The sequence below is a fragment of the Anopheles maculipalpis genome, chromosome 3RL (assembly GCF_943734695.1).
Source record: "Anopheles maculipalpis chromosome 3RL, idAnoMacuDA_375_x, whole genome shotgun sequence".
Lineage (NCBI taxonomy): Eukaryota > Metazoa > Arthropoda > Insecta > Diptera > Culicidae > Anopheles > Anopheles maculipalpis.
The window spans coordinates 49,379,720-49,400,383 of NC_064872.1; the positions used below are offsets into that span (position 1 = coordinate 49,379,720).

General features: G+C 42.0%; 3 protein-coding genes across 3 annotated transcripts in view; 1 reads left to right on the forward strand and 2 right to left on the reverse strand.

The window, feature by feature from the left end:
* LOC126563154 (uncharacterized) overlaps nt 1-20,664 on the reverse strand; it is a 94,345-nt gene that overhangs the window by 37,502 nt on the left and 36,179 nt on the right. The window lies entirely within an intron of this gene.
* The window catches only part of LOC126561527 (restin homolog), a 77,953-nt gene that overhangs the window by 29,322 nt on the left and 27,967 nt on the right, over nt 1-20,664 (reverse strand). The gene's annotated exons all lie outside the window — the stretch shown is intronic.
* Nucleotides 421-20,117, forward strand: LOC126561467 (formin-like protein). Its single transcript, XM_050217632.1, has 9 exons — nt 421-723; nt 10,228-10,311; nt 14,350-14,436; nt 15,159-16,935; nt 17,030-17,322; nt 17,404-17,856; nt 17,930-18,031; nt 18,108-18,236; nt 19,864-20,117. The coding sequence occupies exons 1-9, from the start codon at nt 421-423 to the stop codon at nt 20,074-20,076; spliced, it is 3,441 nt and encodes a 1,146-aa protein (XP_050073589.1). The 3' UTR covers nt 20,077-20,117.

Here is a 20,664-nt window from a genome sequence, read left to right on the forward strand (position 1 = left end):
AGTGAACAGTGTGGCAGCGTTAGTTTGTGTTGAAATGTGATTTAAAGGCGACTTTCAATCCGGTAGGAAATGTGTCCTCTTGGTGAAAAAGTGGATGTGAAAAGAAATGGCTACAAAAGGCTACAAAAATGTTTTTAAAAAATCCGGTGTAAAAAGTTTATAGAGTGTGTTTGTTGAAGATAAAAAGATGTGATTCAAGTGTTTGTTCATACATCATCAACGCGGTATCAATGGTAAACGGTCAGCTATTGGGTTCGCCGCAGCGAGCGCCAAATATGTTACAGTAAACCAAACAAACGTTTCTGTGAAACAAAACAACAACAAAAATACTTCATAATAGTTCACTGCCACTGTTTGCAAGCGGCAAACGTTTGCGTGCAAAAGTATTGGCAAAAGTAAAACCGCAATCCGCCGGCCAAGATGGGTCTAGCATCGTCAAAAGCTGTCAGCAGCATTGCGGTCTCATCGCATGGAGCGGGTTCAGAGAAGAGCAATAATGGCCGGCTCAGCAAGGATAGTGTGATCGTCGAGACCAACTATCCCTCGATGTCAACCGACATTCAGCAGCAACCATGCTCGATACTTCCTTCCCCGTCCGGTAGCAGCGGTATCGACACCTGGAAAACGTCGAGCTGTCACGTCCGGCAGGCTAGCATACGATCGCGAAACCTGCAACCGATGCCGGATGCCGGCGAACTTGATCGTCGCTTCGCGAAAGTGCTGGTAAGTGGTCGGAATACATGATTTGAATGTTGCTCGTCAGTGTGAATTTCCGTTTGCAATTGTGAGTGAATCCTTCCGAAGTCGCGAGGTCGCTTCGGATAAACACAAGTTATTTCCGCATATTGAATTCGATCCAAACTTGAAGTATAATTTTAATCACCCAATTCAAAGGCAAAGTTAAGCTGACTTAAGGCCTGATTATCTCGTACAAAAGGAAAAGTCTCAAGCAAGCTTCAAAACAAACGGAAAATAAATTTGCATTATGAAACCGTTCTTATGACAGACAAGTTTCGTTAAGCTATTTTTTCGTTAAATCTTCAAAATTAACTTGTCAAAGTTATGAAACCAACAAAAACAAAGCTAAAAGTGTAAACAACTGTTCTAGTGGAGAAGATATTTTGTGTTCTACCTGATATTTTGATATGAAAATGATTTTTCGAATCATTTGAGCGATGATAGCAATAGTGCTGATGAAAGAACGGAAGTTCTTACTAAACAACGTCGGCTGCTTCGTAGTATGATCGATCTTTTGGATGTTCTCGTGGTTGTTCTTTTCAGGTTTCAGAAAAATTTTCTTGTATCGAAGGAAATTTTCCTCGATATTTTTAATGAGATTAAGCCAAAGTTTCCTCCTGTTAGTGCAAAAGGACTCACGCCCTGTTTGACAAATGTTGGCAGCCAACAAAAGAAATGTTGGCTGCTACCCTGCGGTTTCTTGTAGAGGGGACTTCCCAAAATAGAACCGGGAAAGATTTTAGCATAGCTAGCAAGATATAGCAATTGCTTAAGCAACTTTCTTCGTGGCATTTAACAAGTGTTTAAATATTTTGGAAGAAACGTTTTCGCCCAAATACATTTCATAAGAAATGGCACCAAATGAGCAGCACGATGCCCGACGATACTTTATTTCCCGTCCTTTTCGGGAAGATCCTTTCTGAAGTAAAATACTCACATTTTGGTTGGAACTGCTTAAGAAAACGAACTGGAAACACACACAGGACCGAGTGAGTTTGGCGCCTTTCAGTTTCGAATAGCTGACGGAAAACAGTTTGACAAATATGAGTCTTCGTTTGTGTTAGAGAATACTAATTCTTGACAGTTTATTTGTAAGCTTGCCTTACGTTAAGTTTTTTTTTTCAACTGACAACACAAACGGCTGTCATAATTCGAATCTTCCGTTATTGACAACTTGTCTTGACAATTTGTATGTGGTAATCAGGCCTTAAGAAACCACCGCTAGACTGTCAGCATCATCTCTAAAGGTCGTAAGACCCGCAGCGATGGCACATTATCGTGTTCCTTAATCCGTATCATAAAATGCAAATAAAGTAGCATGAAAATATTAGTCAATGGGCAGTTGGGTGTCTTTTTGTCGTTTTCGTTCTAACTTTGCTTCCAAAGGGCATTCCGATACCATTCATGGTTGGTTGTGTGAGCAAGCTTTAACAAGTAATTTCACACGCACGTTGCTGCGAACCAACCACGCGTAGAAGCAACCATGGGAAATACCCAGGACGTGCTGAAACCGCCTGGTACGGTTGCAATTTCGTACCTGATCATAAAACTGCAAAACAAAACGATAAATTAGAATTCTGTACGTTTGCTTGTTTACTGATAGAAATATTTTTTCTGTTGCCGATTTTGTAGTCATGAAAAAAGGGGTATCCTCCTCGCATGGAGAATACGATGGTAAACATGGGCACAAAAGGAACACAATTTTCTAGCATATTCGGTACGAATCACGAGTCGCGCGTGAATCATTCCGTTCCAATTGGCTTCATGGCTATGATTGGTCTGATTTGGCCATTATCCATGACCTCCTACAATGAACTCATTTTGTCACACCCATTATCTTGATCGTAAAGTGCGCCTGCAAATTCTGAAGGGAGCGCAAAGAAGGGGGGGTAACGTAATCAGAAGGAAGAGGAAGACGCCAACACTCAAGTAGCTTGACTCATAGGATTCTCAGGGTGCGATTGAGAAATGACTTCATCGTCGTCAATCGTGTATAGGTTACAGTGATAAAATGCGTAAATGGCTATAAGTAGCGTTCTTTCAAAGCAGCAGCACCACACAACGCCCGTCTGTGGCCGAGCATCACTTGAGCAGTTCCAGACCACCTCTCCGCGGCGCGCAGACGCCCGCCCGGTCGGTGGATGATTGTGTGTATGCTTGTTTTTTTTTTTACGTTTTGCTGTTCCAGCGTGCACAAACACTTCCATCCGTCCAGAAGCTGAGGGGCGGATGTGGCGAGAATGTAGCGAAACCACCGTTCACCAACGGTCGCGATGAAGTTTGCCTTGAGCGAGAGAAGCTAAACGCGCTTTTGTTGTGTGTTCAAATTTGTATGGAGGATGTCAACGTAGACATGTTAGGGCCTTTTCTGAAGCAAAACGATGTCATCCGTGTCGACGGAGATTACAGGAAGGGTGCACGGATGGGCAAGATGAGAACTGCATCAATATTGACTCATCATTACGAGCTCGCTTAGGTGGAGGTTTCTGATCCTCTTTTTCATTTCCCTTTTTTGTTTTTGACTCCAGCTTAAATGCTCACTCGCTTCTGGCAAATGAGACGTGGTGCAAACACACCCAGAGGAAGAAACATAATTTCCGGCGAAAGATGCATCTTAAAAGCACATTGCGTTTTTTTTTATTTCAGGCTTCCGGAACCAAACCATATGCACCGATGACATTCCCACAGCTGCTGGACTGGAGGAACGCAAGGCACGTTTATTTGCCGTCGCTTGAACAGTGGAGCTGTTCATGTTGTTCTGCATCAGATTCGGATTCATCTGAAATGATCATAAGCTGTATTGCACTGCCGTTGTTGCTTTTGAATGGGGGAGGGAGGCTTTGTAATAGGATTTTGTATTTTGATTTTGCTGTAAGCATTCATAGAAGTGAGAAGCATCTTTTCACACAGAGTTGGTTGACGGTCGACGAATATCGCCATATTTTTGATCGTTTGGCGTAGTATAGAATCGTCGAGCGCTGTACCGATTCGTTTCGTTTGTTTCCCTCCTATTGATGCGTTTCTGCAACAACTGCACATACTGTGGGTGCTTTGAGTTTTACTTTTCATTCGAAACTGCTGGCGTCATCATGGATTGGTGTGGGCCAAGCATTGGGCAGGCCTAACATGCACCATAATAATTCGCGCCATTTGTTCCGCCGGTGGCAGTAGTCGGTGTGTACACGTCGAACCGCTGGACAATATTGGTGTAAGTGTAGCTACTGTTGCAACTCTTTGGAAAACGAGAACGACTTGATGTTTTGACGATTAGTCGCTCGTACTAATACCACACTAGTGTGCTGGATCATATGATCCATTGACGCACGCAAATTGTGCTTCGGTCATAAAACTGGATACGGGTTTCTGCTAGCACAGAACAAGTCTAATTTCTGGATTTTTTTAATGTACGTTCTATTTCATTAATTTCCTATTTGATTGCACAACTGTGTTTGTGATTTTGGCGCTCATTAAGCCAAGGAAAAGAAGCAAAAGACATATACCCTGATATAAGACCCTGCTATAAGCCTGTCTCGGTGTAAGTTTAACTAGAAATATGATTTGTTTTCATAAGACCACCATCGTGACATGTTTGGAAAGTTGTACGAGCATGAGTTCAAGGATTTGTGCTCACTGCTCACTGATTTTTGCTTCTAACATCACAAAAAACAGTTCCATGTGCTGATTGTGGAGAAACATGTACTTCGAATTTTATTCCATCCAACTATCTAATTCCTTGTAACAATCCGATGTCCTTTATTTAAAAAAATCCCTTAGAATATTTTTGTAAAATATACATTCAAAATTCAGTATGTTTTGAATTGATTCGTTACTTTTATTTGCTTTATTGATGTCTTCTAGAACAAGTATCAAAGTATCATAAGTATTTCTGTGTATAAGTCTAACTCGACACATCTTCTTCTTGCAGGGTTTCCGAGAAGAACTTAAACATGTGCGAAGCATTTCTGGACGATTTTGATTTTTTTATTAATGTATTTATTGTCAAGTATGTTAGTATTTACATGATTAATGTTAGTACAAACTTACAAACTAATCAAAAACTAGTCAAACTACTTTATAAAATAACTTATCATCCAAAAACTAGGTTGTGCACCAGTTGGTGAGTTGAGGTTTCTGCTGATGCTTGTAGCCGGTTGCTGATGTTGTCTGCTATATCGTCAAATGGTGCCGTGTCCAGCGAGGAGCGTCCAGGATGAGTCGGTGGAGTCTGTTGCAGCTAGTTTGTACCTTTCGAAGATTTGTCCTCGCACAGGAACGCCACACAGGAATGCCGTTCGTTGCTGTGGGCAGGACGATCTGTTTGTTTTCTGGATGGAGCTTGGAGCGTCCATTGATGAGTGGATATAACTTCCTCAATAATATGAGTAAGCGGATGGATGTATGTTTTGTATGGTGATGGAACAGCATTCGGTTGTCAATAGTGACTCCGAGGTACCGGATCGTGGATCTCCACGGCAACCGGATGCTGTCTATGGTGATGTTGTGTGTTTGTGGGTTGATGAGCCGGTTTGTCAGACGATGAGGGATGATCATCGCCTGAGTCTTGGCGTGGTTGATTTTAATTTTCCAGTCGGTAGCGTACTGTTGGATTATGGACAGTGAACGTTGGGCGCTGTTCTTCAACTTTGCAGGTGTCCTACCCTTCGTCACGATGGCCATGTCGTCCGCAAACAGGAACATGTGGACGATTTGTTGCCAAGTGGGCGAGTTATTTGCCAAACGGTATCCCGAAACGCTTGCTAACGTTTCACCAACCATCTCAAATATGACTGCCCAGTTCTAATAGACCATCGTCCTGGAACGATGACGGAAGTGTTGTCCACTTCATCTTGATCATCGTCCAGAAATGTTTCGCACATGTCTAAATCCCCTCGGAAACCCTGTATTGGCCCTGTAACCACGTAGTTGGATAGCCGGTGGAACGGTCCGGATAGGATTTGAACCCCTTCTTGTCTTGTCGTGTGTAGACCGTCGCCGTTTTCACCTTAACCATCAAACCACCACCCTCAGCATACAGTAACGGGCGATGCAGGCCAACAAAATGCAAACAAATGGATCATTCATGCAGCATAGCAACGCCTGGCGTTGATTGAAAACGATGGCTATTACCTTCAAATGTCCACTGATCGAATAGGAAGGTAGCTAACGAGATGGCGGTGCCGCGTTCGGTCACCCTCGATGGTGGTGCGGTTGGATGTGGTTTAATGAAAATGACCGACACCAAGAGGGCAATCAAATTTACGAGACCCTGAACTGTCGTCGTTGCGTGGTACCACATGTTTTATATGGGTCGAGCGATGCATGAAAACATTGTGTGGTGTGGTTTGTAGTTTTTGTTTTGTGTTTTACTGTGGAAAAATAAACACTGCAAGAACTATCGCGTGAGTAACAAGCTTCACGCTAGCATCACACTTTCCTTTTTGTATTGATGAAACACGTTACCCAACAAGACCTTCTGCATAAGTATGGTCGGTGTAGTACATCACGGATTGAAGTAGTAAATTATTTATAAAAATATCGATTTGTGCAGTTCACTTGCTGATTCTTACCAATATTCTTCGTTCACCAGGCGCCCAGTTCATTTTGAAGTCTATCGTCTAGAAATTCACACATACGATCGTACCTCCAGAAGCTTTAATAATAACGAACACAAATACCATCGTGACCCATTTGTGTACGATGATTCAGCCACGAAGAAACCGTTCCTTTCATCTGTTTCGGACCCGTACTAGTACCGAAACGCACCCGCATGACAAGCGCGTTGTTTGAGATGAGTGAGTTGTGCTTTTGGAAGGGCATAGCCATACTTCGTGCAAAGAGACTATCGACACTTTCCTTCCCATGGATTGGGACCAGAGTTTGGGTGGCTACCAAACAAGATAAGCAGCGTTTCAGACAGTGTTCGAGTGTTGGTTGGCGCTGATTGAACCAGAACAGAATACTACTTCGGCTTGATGCTTATCGCTGGGTGTAGCCATATTTGCGGTCTATCAAGAAGAAATGGCGGAAATAAGCGAGAACATCTTCTGTCGTTCTGCAGTTGAACGTACATGATGTGGTGTATGTAGCTTTGTCAACAAAACGAATGCCCTCTTACGTACAGTACCGTAATGTCAAAGATTATCAGTGAAATGTTAATGCACAGCTGGCTTTTGCGGTACATTCTATTCATCGTGAACCGGGAACGTTTAAGTGCCTCGGCGGGGAAGCACTCAACCATAAGACGATCTCCGTAGATCGTTAAAGGCCGCACGTGGAAAAGGGCACTAGCGGCTGCTGCCTTACTCGAAGCCAGTCAAAAAAAAAGCCCGGCATTTGTGATTTTAGTCTAAACCGAAAGAAAGTCTGATATAACCATAACTCTACCAGCAGCAGCGCACCCGATGCGTGCAGCGCACAATTAATCACTCCGTTTGCTTGCCGCAAGTGTGTCTTTGGACTGGATTCGGGGACGGGATTGCATCCAGCGGAACCGGTTGAAGGAAGAGGCATCGTTCCAGAAATAACCACACAACAACAACAACATCAACGCCATCCGCTTAAATGGTTCATTCCAAGTTGTTCTTTTTTAATTTAATAGAGAAATGTGTGTAAAGTTATACTTTTTTCGGTCGAAGTTTTACCGAACACAATGAAGCTTAGATTGAAGGCACAAATTGAATGTTTCCCTTGTATGCCACTGGTGTTGAAAAACCGGCAATGCGATGCATGGATCTCGATAGGGATCTGAAATTTATTGGCAATCAAAATTAATGGAAGCCACAGCTATGACAACGCCACAAGTAAAACTATGCGTTAAAGTGAAGCTATAAAATGTGTGTGTTTTATTAGAACTGGTTTGAATTCTCAAAAAAGAATCATTAGAGCCTGTGCTTCAGTATTTTTTGTTTTCATCATTCAAATTGCACCCGGATCTAATACGTTATCAGTGCTATAAAACGTATCAAGTGTTACTAGAGGACTGAAATCGTATTATTTGTTCAAAGTGATAACAAAACGCAGTAAAATTTATGTCCAATGTGAGGTATGTGTTGCCACAAAAAGAAAAACAGAAAATTCTATTTGTAGCTTTTAGTTGCTAAGCTAAGGGGCGGCCCGGTGGTGTAGGCGACAGCGCCGCCGGTCTTCAAACGGCAGGACCGGGGTTCAAATCCCATCCGTAGTGAGGACTGACTAACCAACTACGTGGTATCGGCAGTCTAAAAAGCAATTTCGATGGCCTGCATGACCTTAAAGGTCAGTAAACGAAGAAGAAGAACAAGTTGCCAAGTTAAATTTGTTGTTATTGACTGTTTACAAAAAAAAAAACCCGAAGAATTGCCACCGTTGTTTAAATAGTTAATTTAATCGAACACTTGATTCTAGCATTTGATTGATCGTGACATACGAAACTGGAACAAAGCTCTTAGCTAGTCAGGGAGCTTTGGCTGTGATCTGTTGCACCTCCTACATACAACTGTGCTGCTGCTGCGAGATCAACTTTCTTTACTGTCGTGTTTGCCTGAAGTGAACGAAGCCCACGAACCTGGTCTGCGAGTGGGAGTTTTTATGTGTATCTGTAGAATTGAGTTAATTACGAAATAGTTTATTTGAATACCGGTTCCAGCGGGGACAAGAAGCGAAAAGTAGTCGAGCGCAAAAGTCGTCGATGCGCCCTGCCGCCGAACCGGGCCGGCTAGGGTGGCCACACTCGTGTTGCACAGTTTTTTATCGCTATAAGAAAGAAGTTTCTTAGCACACACACGTAAATAGCAGATGCATGGATGTTGTAAATTTTAATATCGAAAAAGCTTTTTTTCATCCACGGTTTCGAGCACCGCTTGTGATATTAGAGAAACGTTCTTTAAATAGTCGCAAATGTGTCCTTAGTATGTATGCTATTTGTTTATTTTCACATCTTTACCATTCTACCTCGGAACAGTGAATGAAGTCATCATATCAAATGACCGAAAGGAATGACTGCTGAAAAAGGATTTTTGATTGAGGAAGTATGAAAAAGACAACCGGCAAACATCTTTGCCAGACGAAAATAAACAAATAAATGCAAATAAACTGCAGGGACACACACACACGGTCAAAGGACCCAGTCAATCGATGTGACACAGATTTCCTGTTCATTCACAAAATGTCGGTACTGAATGAGATGCGAAGCGACTAGAAAAAGAGAAAATTTAATAAAAAAGTAAAGTTTAACGAAGAGCGGGTTGGTGGTAATGCCGACAACGGTGTTGGTCTTCACACAGCAGAACCTGGGTTTCAATTCCCTTGCGGACTGTAGTTACTATCCAACTACGTGGTATTCGATGGTCGGCATGACCAAGAAGTTCGTATTTATATTTTAGCGCACAATATTTAGTTTTATATTAATGGCTGACCAAATTGCTATCGCTCGTACATTGGATTAAATGTGAAATAAAATTTGTAATACTTGCTGTTTTGCTTCAAAACAATATTTTTTTACTTAACCATTCGCATCGCACGTATTTCGAATAAAAGTCTTCCTTTTCCTCGATTTCTACCCTTCGTGCCATGAGTCACTGACGCTGACGCAACGGTAAAGGATCAAACAAAATCGTCATCACCCATCCGCAAAATGGGGGGAAAAAAAATTGCAAATGTTACGCTCCCGGGCCTGCAACTTCCATTGTGTCCGAGAATCCGAGTAAACATAAGGTTCATATAGTCAGGCGCGCATGTGTCGCCCATTAATCAACGTGCTTCCAAGCGGGTTTACGGTGCTTCGCTCCTTTAGCTATTCAGCTAAGCTGCCTTAGGGACTGTCCTTCGGTTTGTCTATTGCCGGGGCCCGTACGAGACGATTCGAAACGCCAACTTGAACTAAGTATGGAGTTTTATTGTGCACCACCGCTGTCCGTCCGTCTGCTGCCTTTTCCTTGTGAAGCAAAAATAACAAACCTTCGCAGTTTCGCGACCTGATTTTGTCTGTAGGTCGGTCGTTACCGGAATGTGGCGTTATGCTGTTTGCGATTGCTTCTCTTTTCTTTTTTTTTTGGTTGTTGCTTTTGTGCCTATGCCTTCGCCCGTCGGACTGCTGCTGTACGAAAGTAAAAGCAATTTGTAGATGGATCCATCGGCTGTATGCCCACTACATACATTTTACGCTCATTAACCTTCATGTATGGAGGCGCTCTGTGCCAGTTCAGGTCTCTTAGGGGCGGTAAACGTTTAAGAAAGTGCAACGTGAAAGGAATAGAAGCAGAAATGCAAATGCATGGTGAACTATTAATTGACATGTTTTATTGCTTTGATTTTTTTGAAGGAAAAAAAACCATTACAAGAAGCAATGGATTAAGTTTCCGCTAGTATTGTGTGAAATTGTCACTTTTAACAACTGTGCATAAGGATTTTCTGTGCTTTTTAGACGCATTTAGCATACAACTGTTTTTAGAATGCTTATCGTTTACACATTCCCCTAATCAATGTATTACTTTTTCTCACAATTGCTTACAGGCATCCATGGATCTTCCTCCGGACAAAGCGAAGCTGCTGAAAAATTATGACAACGAAAAAAAGTGGGACATTATATGCGATCAGGTAAGTTGGGATAAGAATAGAGCTTTCGATTAACGACTGACAAAGTGATGAATGCAATTTGCATACGTTTATAGGGGGGATATATGGGTTCTAGCGCGCCGTTCTGATGACCGATGGTGCCATGAGAAAGTATTATAATTGCACCATTGTGGTGTAAGTGCATTATGTATAGTTATGCACCGTAGTTTGCAGTAACTAATGATGTACTAGCTCGAGCAGCGTTGCTCGAGAATGAATGCTTTGCGTGAGTGTCATGTGAAGATTTATTGTACAATTACATGAACACCAGTTCCGTTCAACAGGACAAAAGCTGTCCATGAATTATGAGGACGGTCCGAAAAGGCACAGCGCACGATACAACGGTGCCGGTTGAAGGTTTTTAATCGATTGAAAAAAAAAACAGGAAAAATGCTTTGCATTCCCAGCATTGTGTTCCGAGTGGTGCGTCTTAAAGGTGTCGTATGACATCATCGATGGAATGTGTTCTCAAAGCTGTTTCCACATTGTCCTATCGGATTTATCAAGTGCGATGCGTCGAAAGAAATTCCCTGTCAGATAATCGATTGATATGATAAGAATGAGGAATGAAATGCTGAGTGTTTTGATACGTGTTGGAATAATAGATTTGTAGTTTCCATTTATGCATGTATGGAGGCACCATTACACATGTGCGTTGTTGAAATAATAAAGTTGTCAATTTACAGCTGAACAGTAAGCCCAACATGGAGTTTATTTTTTAAATATCTCATGCCCTTGATAGTGTAGAAAAAATCAAATTTATAACCTGAGGCTAATTCACGGCCATATGAATCTGTGTGCAATAATATCCTCCACATTTGAAAGCTAATGATCATTGTACTCCATTCGTGGTGCTTTAATGCTTCGTTTATATTTCGTTAGACGCATTTAGATTTGGTGGTTGTAAACGTAGCCTTGGAGGTGTTAAACGATCGCTTTTTAGTATCCAGCACAAATCGGAAATGTGAAGAATGTGACAAACTGTCGTTAATTTGATAAAGAGATCAAATACATCGTCGCTAATTTCATGCTCAAGGAGATCGTTCTTTTTTTTTTTACATACCATTGAAACATACCTTAAATTTGTACCAAGTAGACCGTCCAGCATTTCTAGACTCAATCGTCAACATTAACAGGTTAGCTGATAAGTCCCCGGTCTGACACATAGATGGCGCCGCTAGTATTAAATGGATATTATGCTTCCCCACCCACCGTATTCTCCAGATCTGGCCCCCAGCGACTTTTTCTTGTTCTCAGACCTCAAAAGGATGCTCGCAGGGAAAAAATTAGGCTGCAATGAAGAGGTGGTCGTCGAAACTGAGGCCTATTTTGAGGCAAAACCGAAGGAGTACTACCAAAATGGTATCAAAAAATTGGATGGTCGTTATAATCGTTGTATCGCTCTTGAAGGGAACTATGTTGAATAATAAAAACGAATTTTGACAAAAAAATGTGTTTTTCTTTGTTAGACCGTGGACTTATCAGCCAACCTGTTATGCTAAGCTTGACTGCGATGTGTCTTTTATGCAATATCTGTTGCAATATCGAAAGCAAATTGGTTGTAATGTTCCCTTCGATGGACTCACCCATTGCACGCTTTACACAGTTCATTCACAATGCATGTTGAAACATGAGGTAGATGTTCGATTGAAAAAAAGATTTACACTTGAAGCAATTTCTAAACGTTTTGATAGCGCCACAGATCAGATCGTTGCGCATACGCTGCGCGGTTCCTTTTGGCTGCACAACGATTTGCGACACAAAAAAGGCAGTAGTACACTTGCTTTGCATCGTCTATAATTATTTCGGATTACGGCATACCTAATTTCAAAGTGTCGATGGCTTGAACCGACGAAACGAAACCATCCAATTCATCTGCAGAACTCACAACACAGCGTCGGTACGAAGGTGTGAAAGAAAATCGAATCGAAATTTCCATCACTGCATCGTTTTATACGCCTCGAAGTGTTGTTTTAATATAATTATTGTTCATCAAGTTCGAATGCGCGGCACGAATTCGAGCTGAAACATTCGCTTACTAAAGGTAGAATTAAGATCTTGAAGCATATTGTCGCTGCTGATTCGATTGTTGCTGATGTAACTTTCTACGATCGGCCTAAATGGGAAAAAAAACTAAAGATCTTTTGTATCAATGTTGAAGTTGATCGCAGGTTAGTGGAAAAGGTCATATGGCTTAAGACGTTTACCAAGCGCAAACTTGTATGTTGACCTCGTGCCCTTAACGATGCTTATTCACGGATTAGGATTATGTCATTAATCTTTTCGATCTTCAGCCGCTACACGTTACTTGTGTAAGTATAGTGGAAATACTGCATCAGTTCCTGAGTAAAGTGAATCTGGTTTGAACAGTATTTGTATGGTGTTTTATGTGTAACTGTGTATGATACAATATAAATATTATATCATTGTTTTGATAGCTTGCAAATTAGAATATTTTTTGTTAACAAGACTCTAGACATCTGAAATAAAAATAGCTTCAAACTGCCTAATCTACTTCGCCGTAATCACTCTATCACAAAGCATCCCATATGTTACCATTAAAAACGCATTGTGTAAATATTTATTCTAAACACTATAAGAAACAACAACAAAAAAACAAAAACTCACGCACATAGAAATTTGTTATGGCCAAGTGAAGTGCAATGGAATTTGAACGTTTCTATTGCCTGTTTATTCCATTTTATCCGTCAATAAACTCGCTCATGGTTCCGCTAGCGTGAACCGTTGCCGCCGAGAAAATGGTCCGGAAGTAGTCGTTTGACGTATTGCATAATTTCAAATCATTTTTTCCGTACAATAATAGCAATGATATGATGATAGGTCAGCATTTATGATTGTAAACATTATTTCTAGGACAAATACGCTATCGCTATGCTATTTGAACTCAGTTTTGGATTTATTTATTTTTTTTTTTTTTCAAAATTCTACATCAAGCTTTAATTTTTGAATCGGTTCTGAAGCTAGTATTTACTAACGTATATGAAAATACGTTAATGCTTTCTTAGGACCATCCGATGGCCGATGTGGAAAGTGGTATCACTATGTCTACTAAGCCATAAAGATTGCCGGCATGATCTGCATGTCTTTAAGCCAAGTGCATTAAAAATTTGCAGTTGGTCCTTTTGGGGTGTTCCGAGACGGCTGTTGCGTCGGTTTTCAATCGGTTCGTAGTTGCGTAGTGCTAGAGTATAAGAAGGATTTAGTAATAATTGATGCTGAAGCACAGCACGAATATAGTTTTACATGATGGCAAAGTTTCTTAATGGGACATTTTTAATGATGTTTTTTTTTTGGTTGCATCATGTGATAACAGAGCTGCACAGTTGCAAAGCTTTAGCCGCCATAGCCCAGCCTTTGATTTGCCCAGCCCGTAGTACTATGATAATGCAGTTAAAATAATAATAACTCTTGGGCAACCGTGCGATCAATATGCGTCACAATTCATACACGCTTCGCTGTTGGTTGCTTCGCATTTGTTTGTTTGGCCTGATGTGTTATGGCCGACTGACCTCTCTAGTAGTTAATTTCATGACGACACGTACGACTCCGATTGCCTCCAGAAGAGCCCACACGCAAACACACACGGTGATGGTGCTGGGTAGGATGAGATCACTTTTGTGATAAATCACCAAAGGCGTGATGTAAGGCAGCCGTATTTAACCGAACGATGAATAATACATCGAAGATTGATCAAATTATGGAAATAGTAGATACATTTTAAGGGTGTTCATGAATGCTGTGGAACTTTTACTGCACGGTGCGCTTTGTGTTACGAAATAAAATGCAAGTTTTTGTTTATCTACAGCCCTGCTGTTACTTTGCCTGACCGACAGCTCTATAAATATCGTTTATAAATAAAATGTTCTCATTTTCCGCAGTTGATAAGGATAGTGCGACAGTTGTACATTGTATTGCTTTACATCGGCATCTGCAGAAGAGTAAACAGCACATGATTCATTTATGGTTTTCCTATTTCGTTTCATTCTATTCCCTTTCCAGGAAATGGTACATGCCAAAGATCCTCCGGCACACTATCTCACCAAGCTCCGCACCTATCTGGATCCCAAAGCGTCCCGCAGCCACAGGGTAAGTAATGGACAATCGCCAACTGCGGACGCAGCCAAGAACATCTGATATAGGATTTCATTACTGATTTCACCTTCTCATCGGTGTTATTTGAGCTTTGCAATTTAAAAGCCCTGACATCGGAAGTTCTACATATCGGTTCCCATTTGTTGGTGCAATTGGTTGTCTGGAAATGGCCCTGGAATCGTTTCCGTCGGTGGAAAATGCGACTATTGACAGCACAGTTAAAGCAGTGCTGTGAGAGTTGATTTACTGCAAGATATCGACTTTCCCGTGGCCTCCGTAGGTGTTGCGTCTGGGTGCAGTTCTTTCCAAGCCTACTTGAGGATCAGCTTACCCGCAAAACTAATGCCATTTGCGTTTCTCACCCCAAAAGGGAAATCAACCATGCTTAACCGTGTCCATTGGCGATCGCCGTATCGCTGTCACGTTGCGCGATCGACTTCGATCGGCTTGAGAGAACTCTCTCGTCCTACAAGTCCCCGTGTGCAAGGGCATGCAATATTTTACGGCTTCATGGTACTAATGACACGCATTACTTTTTATAGCTCACTGGATGCGAATATTATTGAAATGCGAAGGAATGCTGTTTTGAAAATTGTTGCAGCTTCAACTAATGCTTTTTTAGCCGCAGGAATTTACCGACACTGTGGAGGAACGATTCCGATGTCAGATATTTATAATTTCTCTATACTCATAAACTGCTTTTACACATTTCACAGAAACGCAAGATGGTGGGTGAGTCGACATCAACACAGGTGTTGCGTGATCTAGAGATATCCCTGCGAACGAATCATATCGAGTGGGTTAAAGAATTTCTGGACGACGAAAACCAGGGCCTGGATGCGTTGATAGATTATCTCAGCTTTCGCTTGGCCATGATGCGCCACGAGCAGCGCATCCTGGAGGCGAAATCAGAATCGGACGAAGGACTGACAACGAAAGAGACGGCCGCCAACAGCTCGTACGGAAGCAATGAAACAAATCACAAAATCGTACCCAACGGATTCATGCGTCCCGGTTTAGGTGACATGCTGGACAGCCCGAGTATAAAACGGCGCTCGCGGCACATCGCTAAACTGAACATGGGACTCACCACAGATGACATTCACGTGTGCATCATGTGCATGCGCGCCATCATGAACAACAAGTACGGGTTCAACATGGTCATCCAGCACCGGGAAGCGATCAACTGCATCGCGCTCAGCTTGATCCACAAATCACTGCGCACCAAGGCGCTAGTGTTGGAATTGCTGGCCGCGATATGCTTGGTAAAGGGTGGACACGAAATCATCCTGTTCGCCTTTGACAATTTCAAGAAAGTTTGCTCGGAACAGCGCCGCTTTCAGACGCTGATGGAATATTTTATGAACTACGAGCTGTTTAACATCGATTTTATGGTGGCATGTATGCAGTTCGTGAACATTGTCGTCCACTCGGTGGAGGATATGAACTACCGGGTGCACCTGCAGTACGAGTTTACAGCGCTCGGTTTGGACGAGTATCTGGAAAAGCTCCGGCTGACGGAATCGGAGGAACTGCATGTTCAAATTTCCGCCTACCTCGACAATGTGTTCGATGTGGCTGCTCTGATGGAGGACAGTGAAACGAAAACGGCTGCACTCGAACGCGTGAACGAGCTGGAAGATGAGCTGGGACGAGCACTGGATCAGGCTAGTGAAATTGAACGGGAAGCTCTGTTTAAGATAGGTGAACTCGAGGCCGAACTGAGCCGAACCCGTAGCGAACGGGACGATTTATACAACAAACAGTTGGTGGTCGAGGACGAAATCGTGAAACTAAAGCGAGCACTGAAGCAGCATGAGCAAGAATCCCAAAGCAGACAGTCAATGCTTCTTGAGCTCGAAAACCTAACCAAAACACTTCCCAAAGGTACTTCCATTGCGGATGTATCGAATCTCCTTGCAAAGGGTGGCCTATCGGAACTGAGTCCTACCGGTGCCAGCGGCACAGCTGGTCAGCAGCAGGCACCACCGATACCACCACCTCCCGCCCCACCAATACCTCCCTCGGCAGCAAACGTTCCCATGCCACCTCCACCACCGTGCCCACCTGCGCCACCAGGTGGACTGTTAAACGGAAGCGGCGAGCCACCGAAAGCACCACCAAAACCGCCCACGTTCATTCCAGTGCCACCGCCAATGGGTGGACCGTACGGTGGTAACAACGCACTGCACTGCACGGACGGTGCGATGACGATAAAACGTAAGGTGCAGCCAAAATACAAACTGCCCACGCTCAACTGGGTTGCGCTGAAACCGAATCAGGTACGGGGTACGATATTCAATGAGTTGGACGACGAGAAGTTGCATCGGCAGATCGATTTTGTCGATTTCGAGGAACGGTTCAAGATCGGTATGGGCGGCCCTGTCACCAACGGTAACTGTGATATGGACGGGCTGACGGCGTTCCCCAGCAAACGGTTCAAGAAACCCGAGCACATTTCCCTGCTCGAACACACGAGATTGAGAAACATTGGTACGTACAATGCAAGCAAGTGCGACACGACACGTTGGTAAATGAGCAGCTGTGTCGTAATTTTGACAACGATTTTTTCCTCTTTTCTTTTCAGCAATATCTCGAAGAAAGCTAGAAATGCCTGCGGAAACCGTTATCAAAGCGATCAATAATCTCGATCTCAAGCTCCTATCGCTGGAAAATGTGGAACTGCTGCAAAAGATGACACCTACCGACCAGGAGCAGAAGCTTTACAAAGAGTATGTGATAGAGAAGAAAGATCTGAACCAGTTGACCGAGGAGGATAAGTTCATGCTGCAACTAACGAAGGTCGAACGAATCTCGTCGAAATTGTCGATCATGAACTACATCGGAAACTTCTTCGAATGCTGGCATCTCATTAGTCCGGTAAGCTCGGTCTTTGCATATTTCGACCGTGTGACGGTGACGCGTGTTGCTAACAGTCTTTCTGGGACTCCCTATTTTCAGCAAGTTTACTCCATCATATCCGCATCCTCCTCTATCAAATCCTCGAAAAAGTTCCGCGCAGTGCTGGAAGTGATATTGGCATTTGGCAACTATCTGAACAGCAGCAAACGTGGCCCTGCTTACGGATTTAAGCTACAGTCACTCGACACCCTGCTCGACACCAAGTCCAACGATAAGCGCATGAGTCTGATGCACTATATTGTGGCCACCATACGGCAGAAATTCCCCGAGCTGATGAACTTCGATACGGAGCTGTTCTGTATCGACAAGGCGGCACAGGTATCGCTCGAGATGCTCATTTCCGACGTGAACGAGCTGGAAAAGGGCATGGAAACGGTACGCAAGGAAGCCGATCTGCGTGGTAAAGGAACGCAAAGTCACGTGTTGCGAGATTTTCTCGCAAACTCGGAAGAGAAGTTGAAGAAAATTAAATCCGATTGTAAAACGGCACAGGTAACAGTGGATGCTCGTTTATTAATGAATGAAAAACATTTTATAACCAAAAAAATAATCTTTGTTATTGTAGGAATCATTCAAAGAATGCATCGAATACTTTGGCGAATCATCACGAAATGCGGATGCAAATGCATTCTTCTCATTGCTAGTCCGATTCGTACGAGCATTTAAGGTACGGATAAGTGTTTTTTTGTAGCATTTTTATTTTTTAAATAACTGGATCTTAATTATTTGAAAAAATCTTCCAGACCTGCGACCAAGAAAACGAACAACGACGGCGATTAGAGGCGGCCGCTCTACAGGCATCCGCTAAAAAAGACGAAGAGGAACAGGTGGTGCTACGGAACAACAAAATCAATAATCAAAAGAAGCAACAGGTACGCCCCTTGGCCGATGGTAACCCTATCCGATTATCCACTGCCTTCCTGCAAAACCTAACCCACATGAACCGGGAACTGCAACACGTGTTTGGTTCGGGAACTTCTTTTGTAAGCTGAACGAATGGTGGTTGTTCGGCTTCGGCAGGATCGTCATTGGGTTTTGATCATGCAAGAAGGACATAGCTTGGTTTATGTGTGTTATTTTGGTGTGTTTGTGTGTGCACTAATACGTTTTTTTTTATTATTTATGTATACTATTTTCCTGCTCTAAAATGATAAGTAACCATCGATCAATTTCTACAATACTACTAATTCATAGCTATCGTTTCTCGGTTATTTATAATTCTATGTACCTTTACATAACGATACATGGTGTCCATTTGTTTGTATTTTCATTATGTACTTTGCTTTTGATCGTTTCAAAGCCATTCATTAAAAGAGCTACCGAATGATTGTAGTTAAATAAAAACGTAACGAATGTTGTTGGCTTTTAGAACGACAAAATATAGTGCAGCAAACAAGAATGCAAGCTTTATTAGGGCGATTTATATTTCCCAATCATTGTACAGTACATTTACCATTATGATTTTGAATCGTTTTCTGGGCATTGAGTGTGTTATGTGTACAAAAAGCAAACGATACTAGGAAATTGTGTACAAGTAATTTGTAGACCTTACGTTTTTTGTACATTCAAACACTTCAACTTCTTTGTTAATCAGAAACTAACTTGCGACGATATAAACTATTACTATGAACTACAATCCGGTGTAAATGAAGACATCTTTAAGTGATGCGTTAATGCTTTGTATCCAAAGTGTTCTAATAATATTCCCGCGAGATGGCCCATTGCAGCTGCAGTTGTTTGTAAGAAATATTTAGCGAAATAGCTGTTACACATCTCATTCATTATGTTTTTTTTTGCGGTTATTGCATACATACGTATCTTGTAAATCTTTCTGCATCCATCGATGAAATCGTGCTCCTGTCCTAACGATGGAAATAAAATTATGTTGATCAAACATTAAGTAGAACGATGCAACGATGGTTGTGTGCTGTGTAAGCTTGGGTTTATTTTTAAAACACTTTCAGAATATTATTTCCAATTGAATGGTTATGGTTGGTAAGCTTTATTTTGTAACTTTTTTTTCTATTATTTTAATTCACCTACCTGGTTATTATGTGCACCAAATAACATCTAAACGATTTACGGACATTGTAACGCGAAGCACAGATTTACATACGCAACCAGCATATCGGTGTGGTAGAATAAATCTAGCAAATCGCTTCACATTGCTTTTTATTGCTTTGTTTGATATAACAGTGTTTTATTTGAATTTTGCCTTCCCTATTTAACTATTTCAAACTATAATTTCTTCAAATAATTGAGGTATGTTTTGCACAATGCATGCGTAGGCACGCAAACTGGTTGCACTGTACAGTAGACTAATGAAAAACTAAAGACTAAAAATAAAAACACGTTGTACACATACAATAACCCTGTCCGAGCAGCGTTGGTTCGGTGGGTTGTCTAAAACGCCTAAAATACCATTGACAAAATAAGCTCGAGAGCACTGATGCACGTTCTCTGAACACCTTTGTTACTGTATCGTACTCTAACTTGCAGGAAGCAGTAATCAACGAGCTTAAATTGAAAGCTCACGCTGTGCGTGAAAAGAAGCTACTCCAGCAGGACGAAGTATACAACGGTGCGCTGGAAGACATTCTGCTGGGACTGAAGAACGAACCGTACCGGCGGGCAGATGCAGTGCGAAGGAGTCAACGCCGACGGATCGATAGCAATAGGCTGTCGCGTACGATGGAGGAGGTAGAAGTGTAGATCGGTGTACTGTAAATAGATCGATCGAATTGAGCTCAAAAGCTGCAAAAGATGTAAAATTCTGTACTCCTAAGCTATCCAACAATAACCCGTAAGACAGGTTCTTCTATTTCTGTGCGAGTTTCGAATGATTTGGGAACATATTCTGTATATGGTTTTTTTAAAGCACTGATTGTTCGGGCTAGTTGTACAATATTTGTTACAGTTGTATATAATTGATTTTAAAGCATAAGTTGAAGGAATAAGAAGTGGCAAATACCATCGATTTTTTGTTGTTGTGGTAGGTTCCTATAATTTTATGTAAGAAATCCATATCATTTGGAACGCAAATACTGTTGACGGTTTTAAAATTGCGCGGAGACACCTAACGAATGACAATATTACAAAACACGCAAACACATTCCATTCATATGAAACGTTGCATTTAACAGGAGGAAAAAAAATTATTACAAGCTAACAGTGACACGATGCATGCACAAGTTTTATGCGATACATTCTTCAACGAATATACTATACGGATTTCAAAAGTTTTTGAGTAACGGTTTTGCCAAGGCTATATTAGAAGCTGGGCAGTGAAATGCTAGAGCA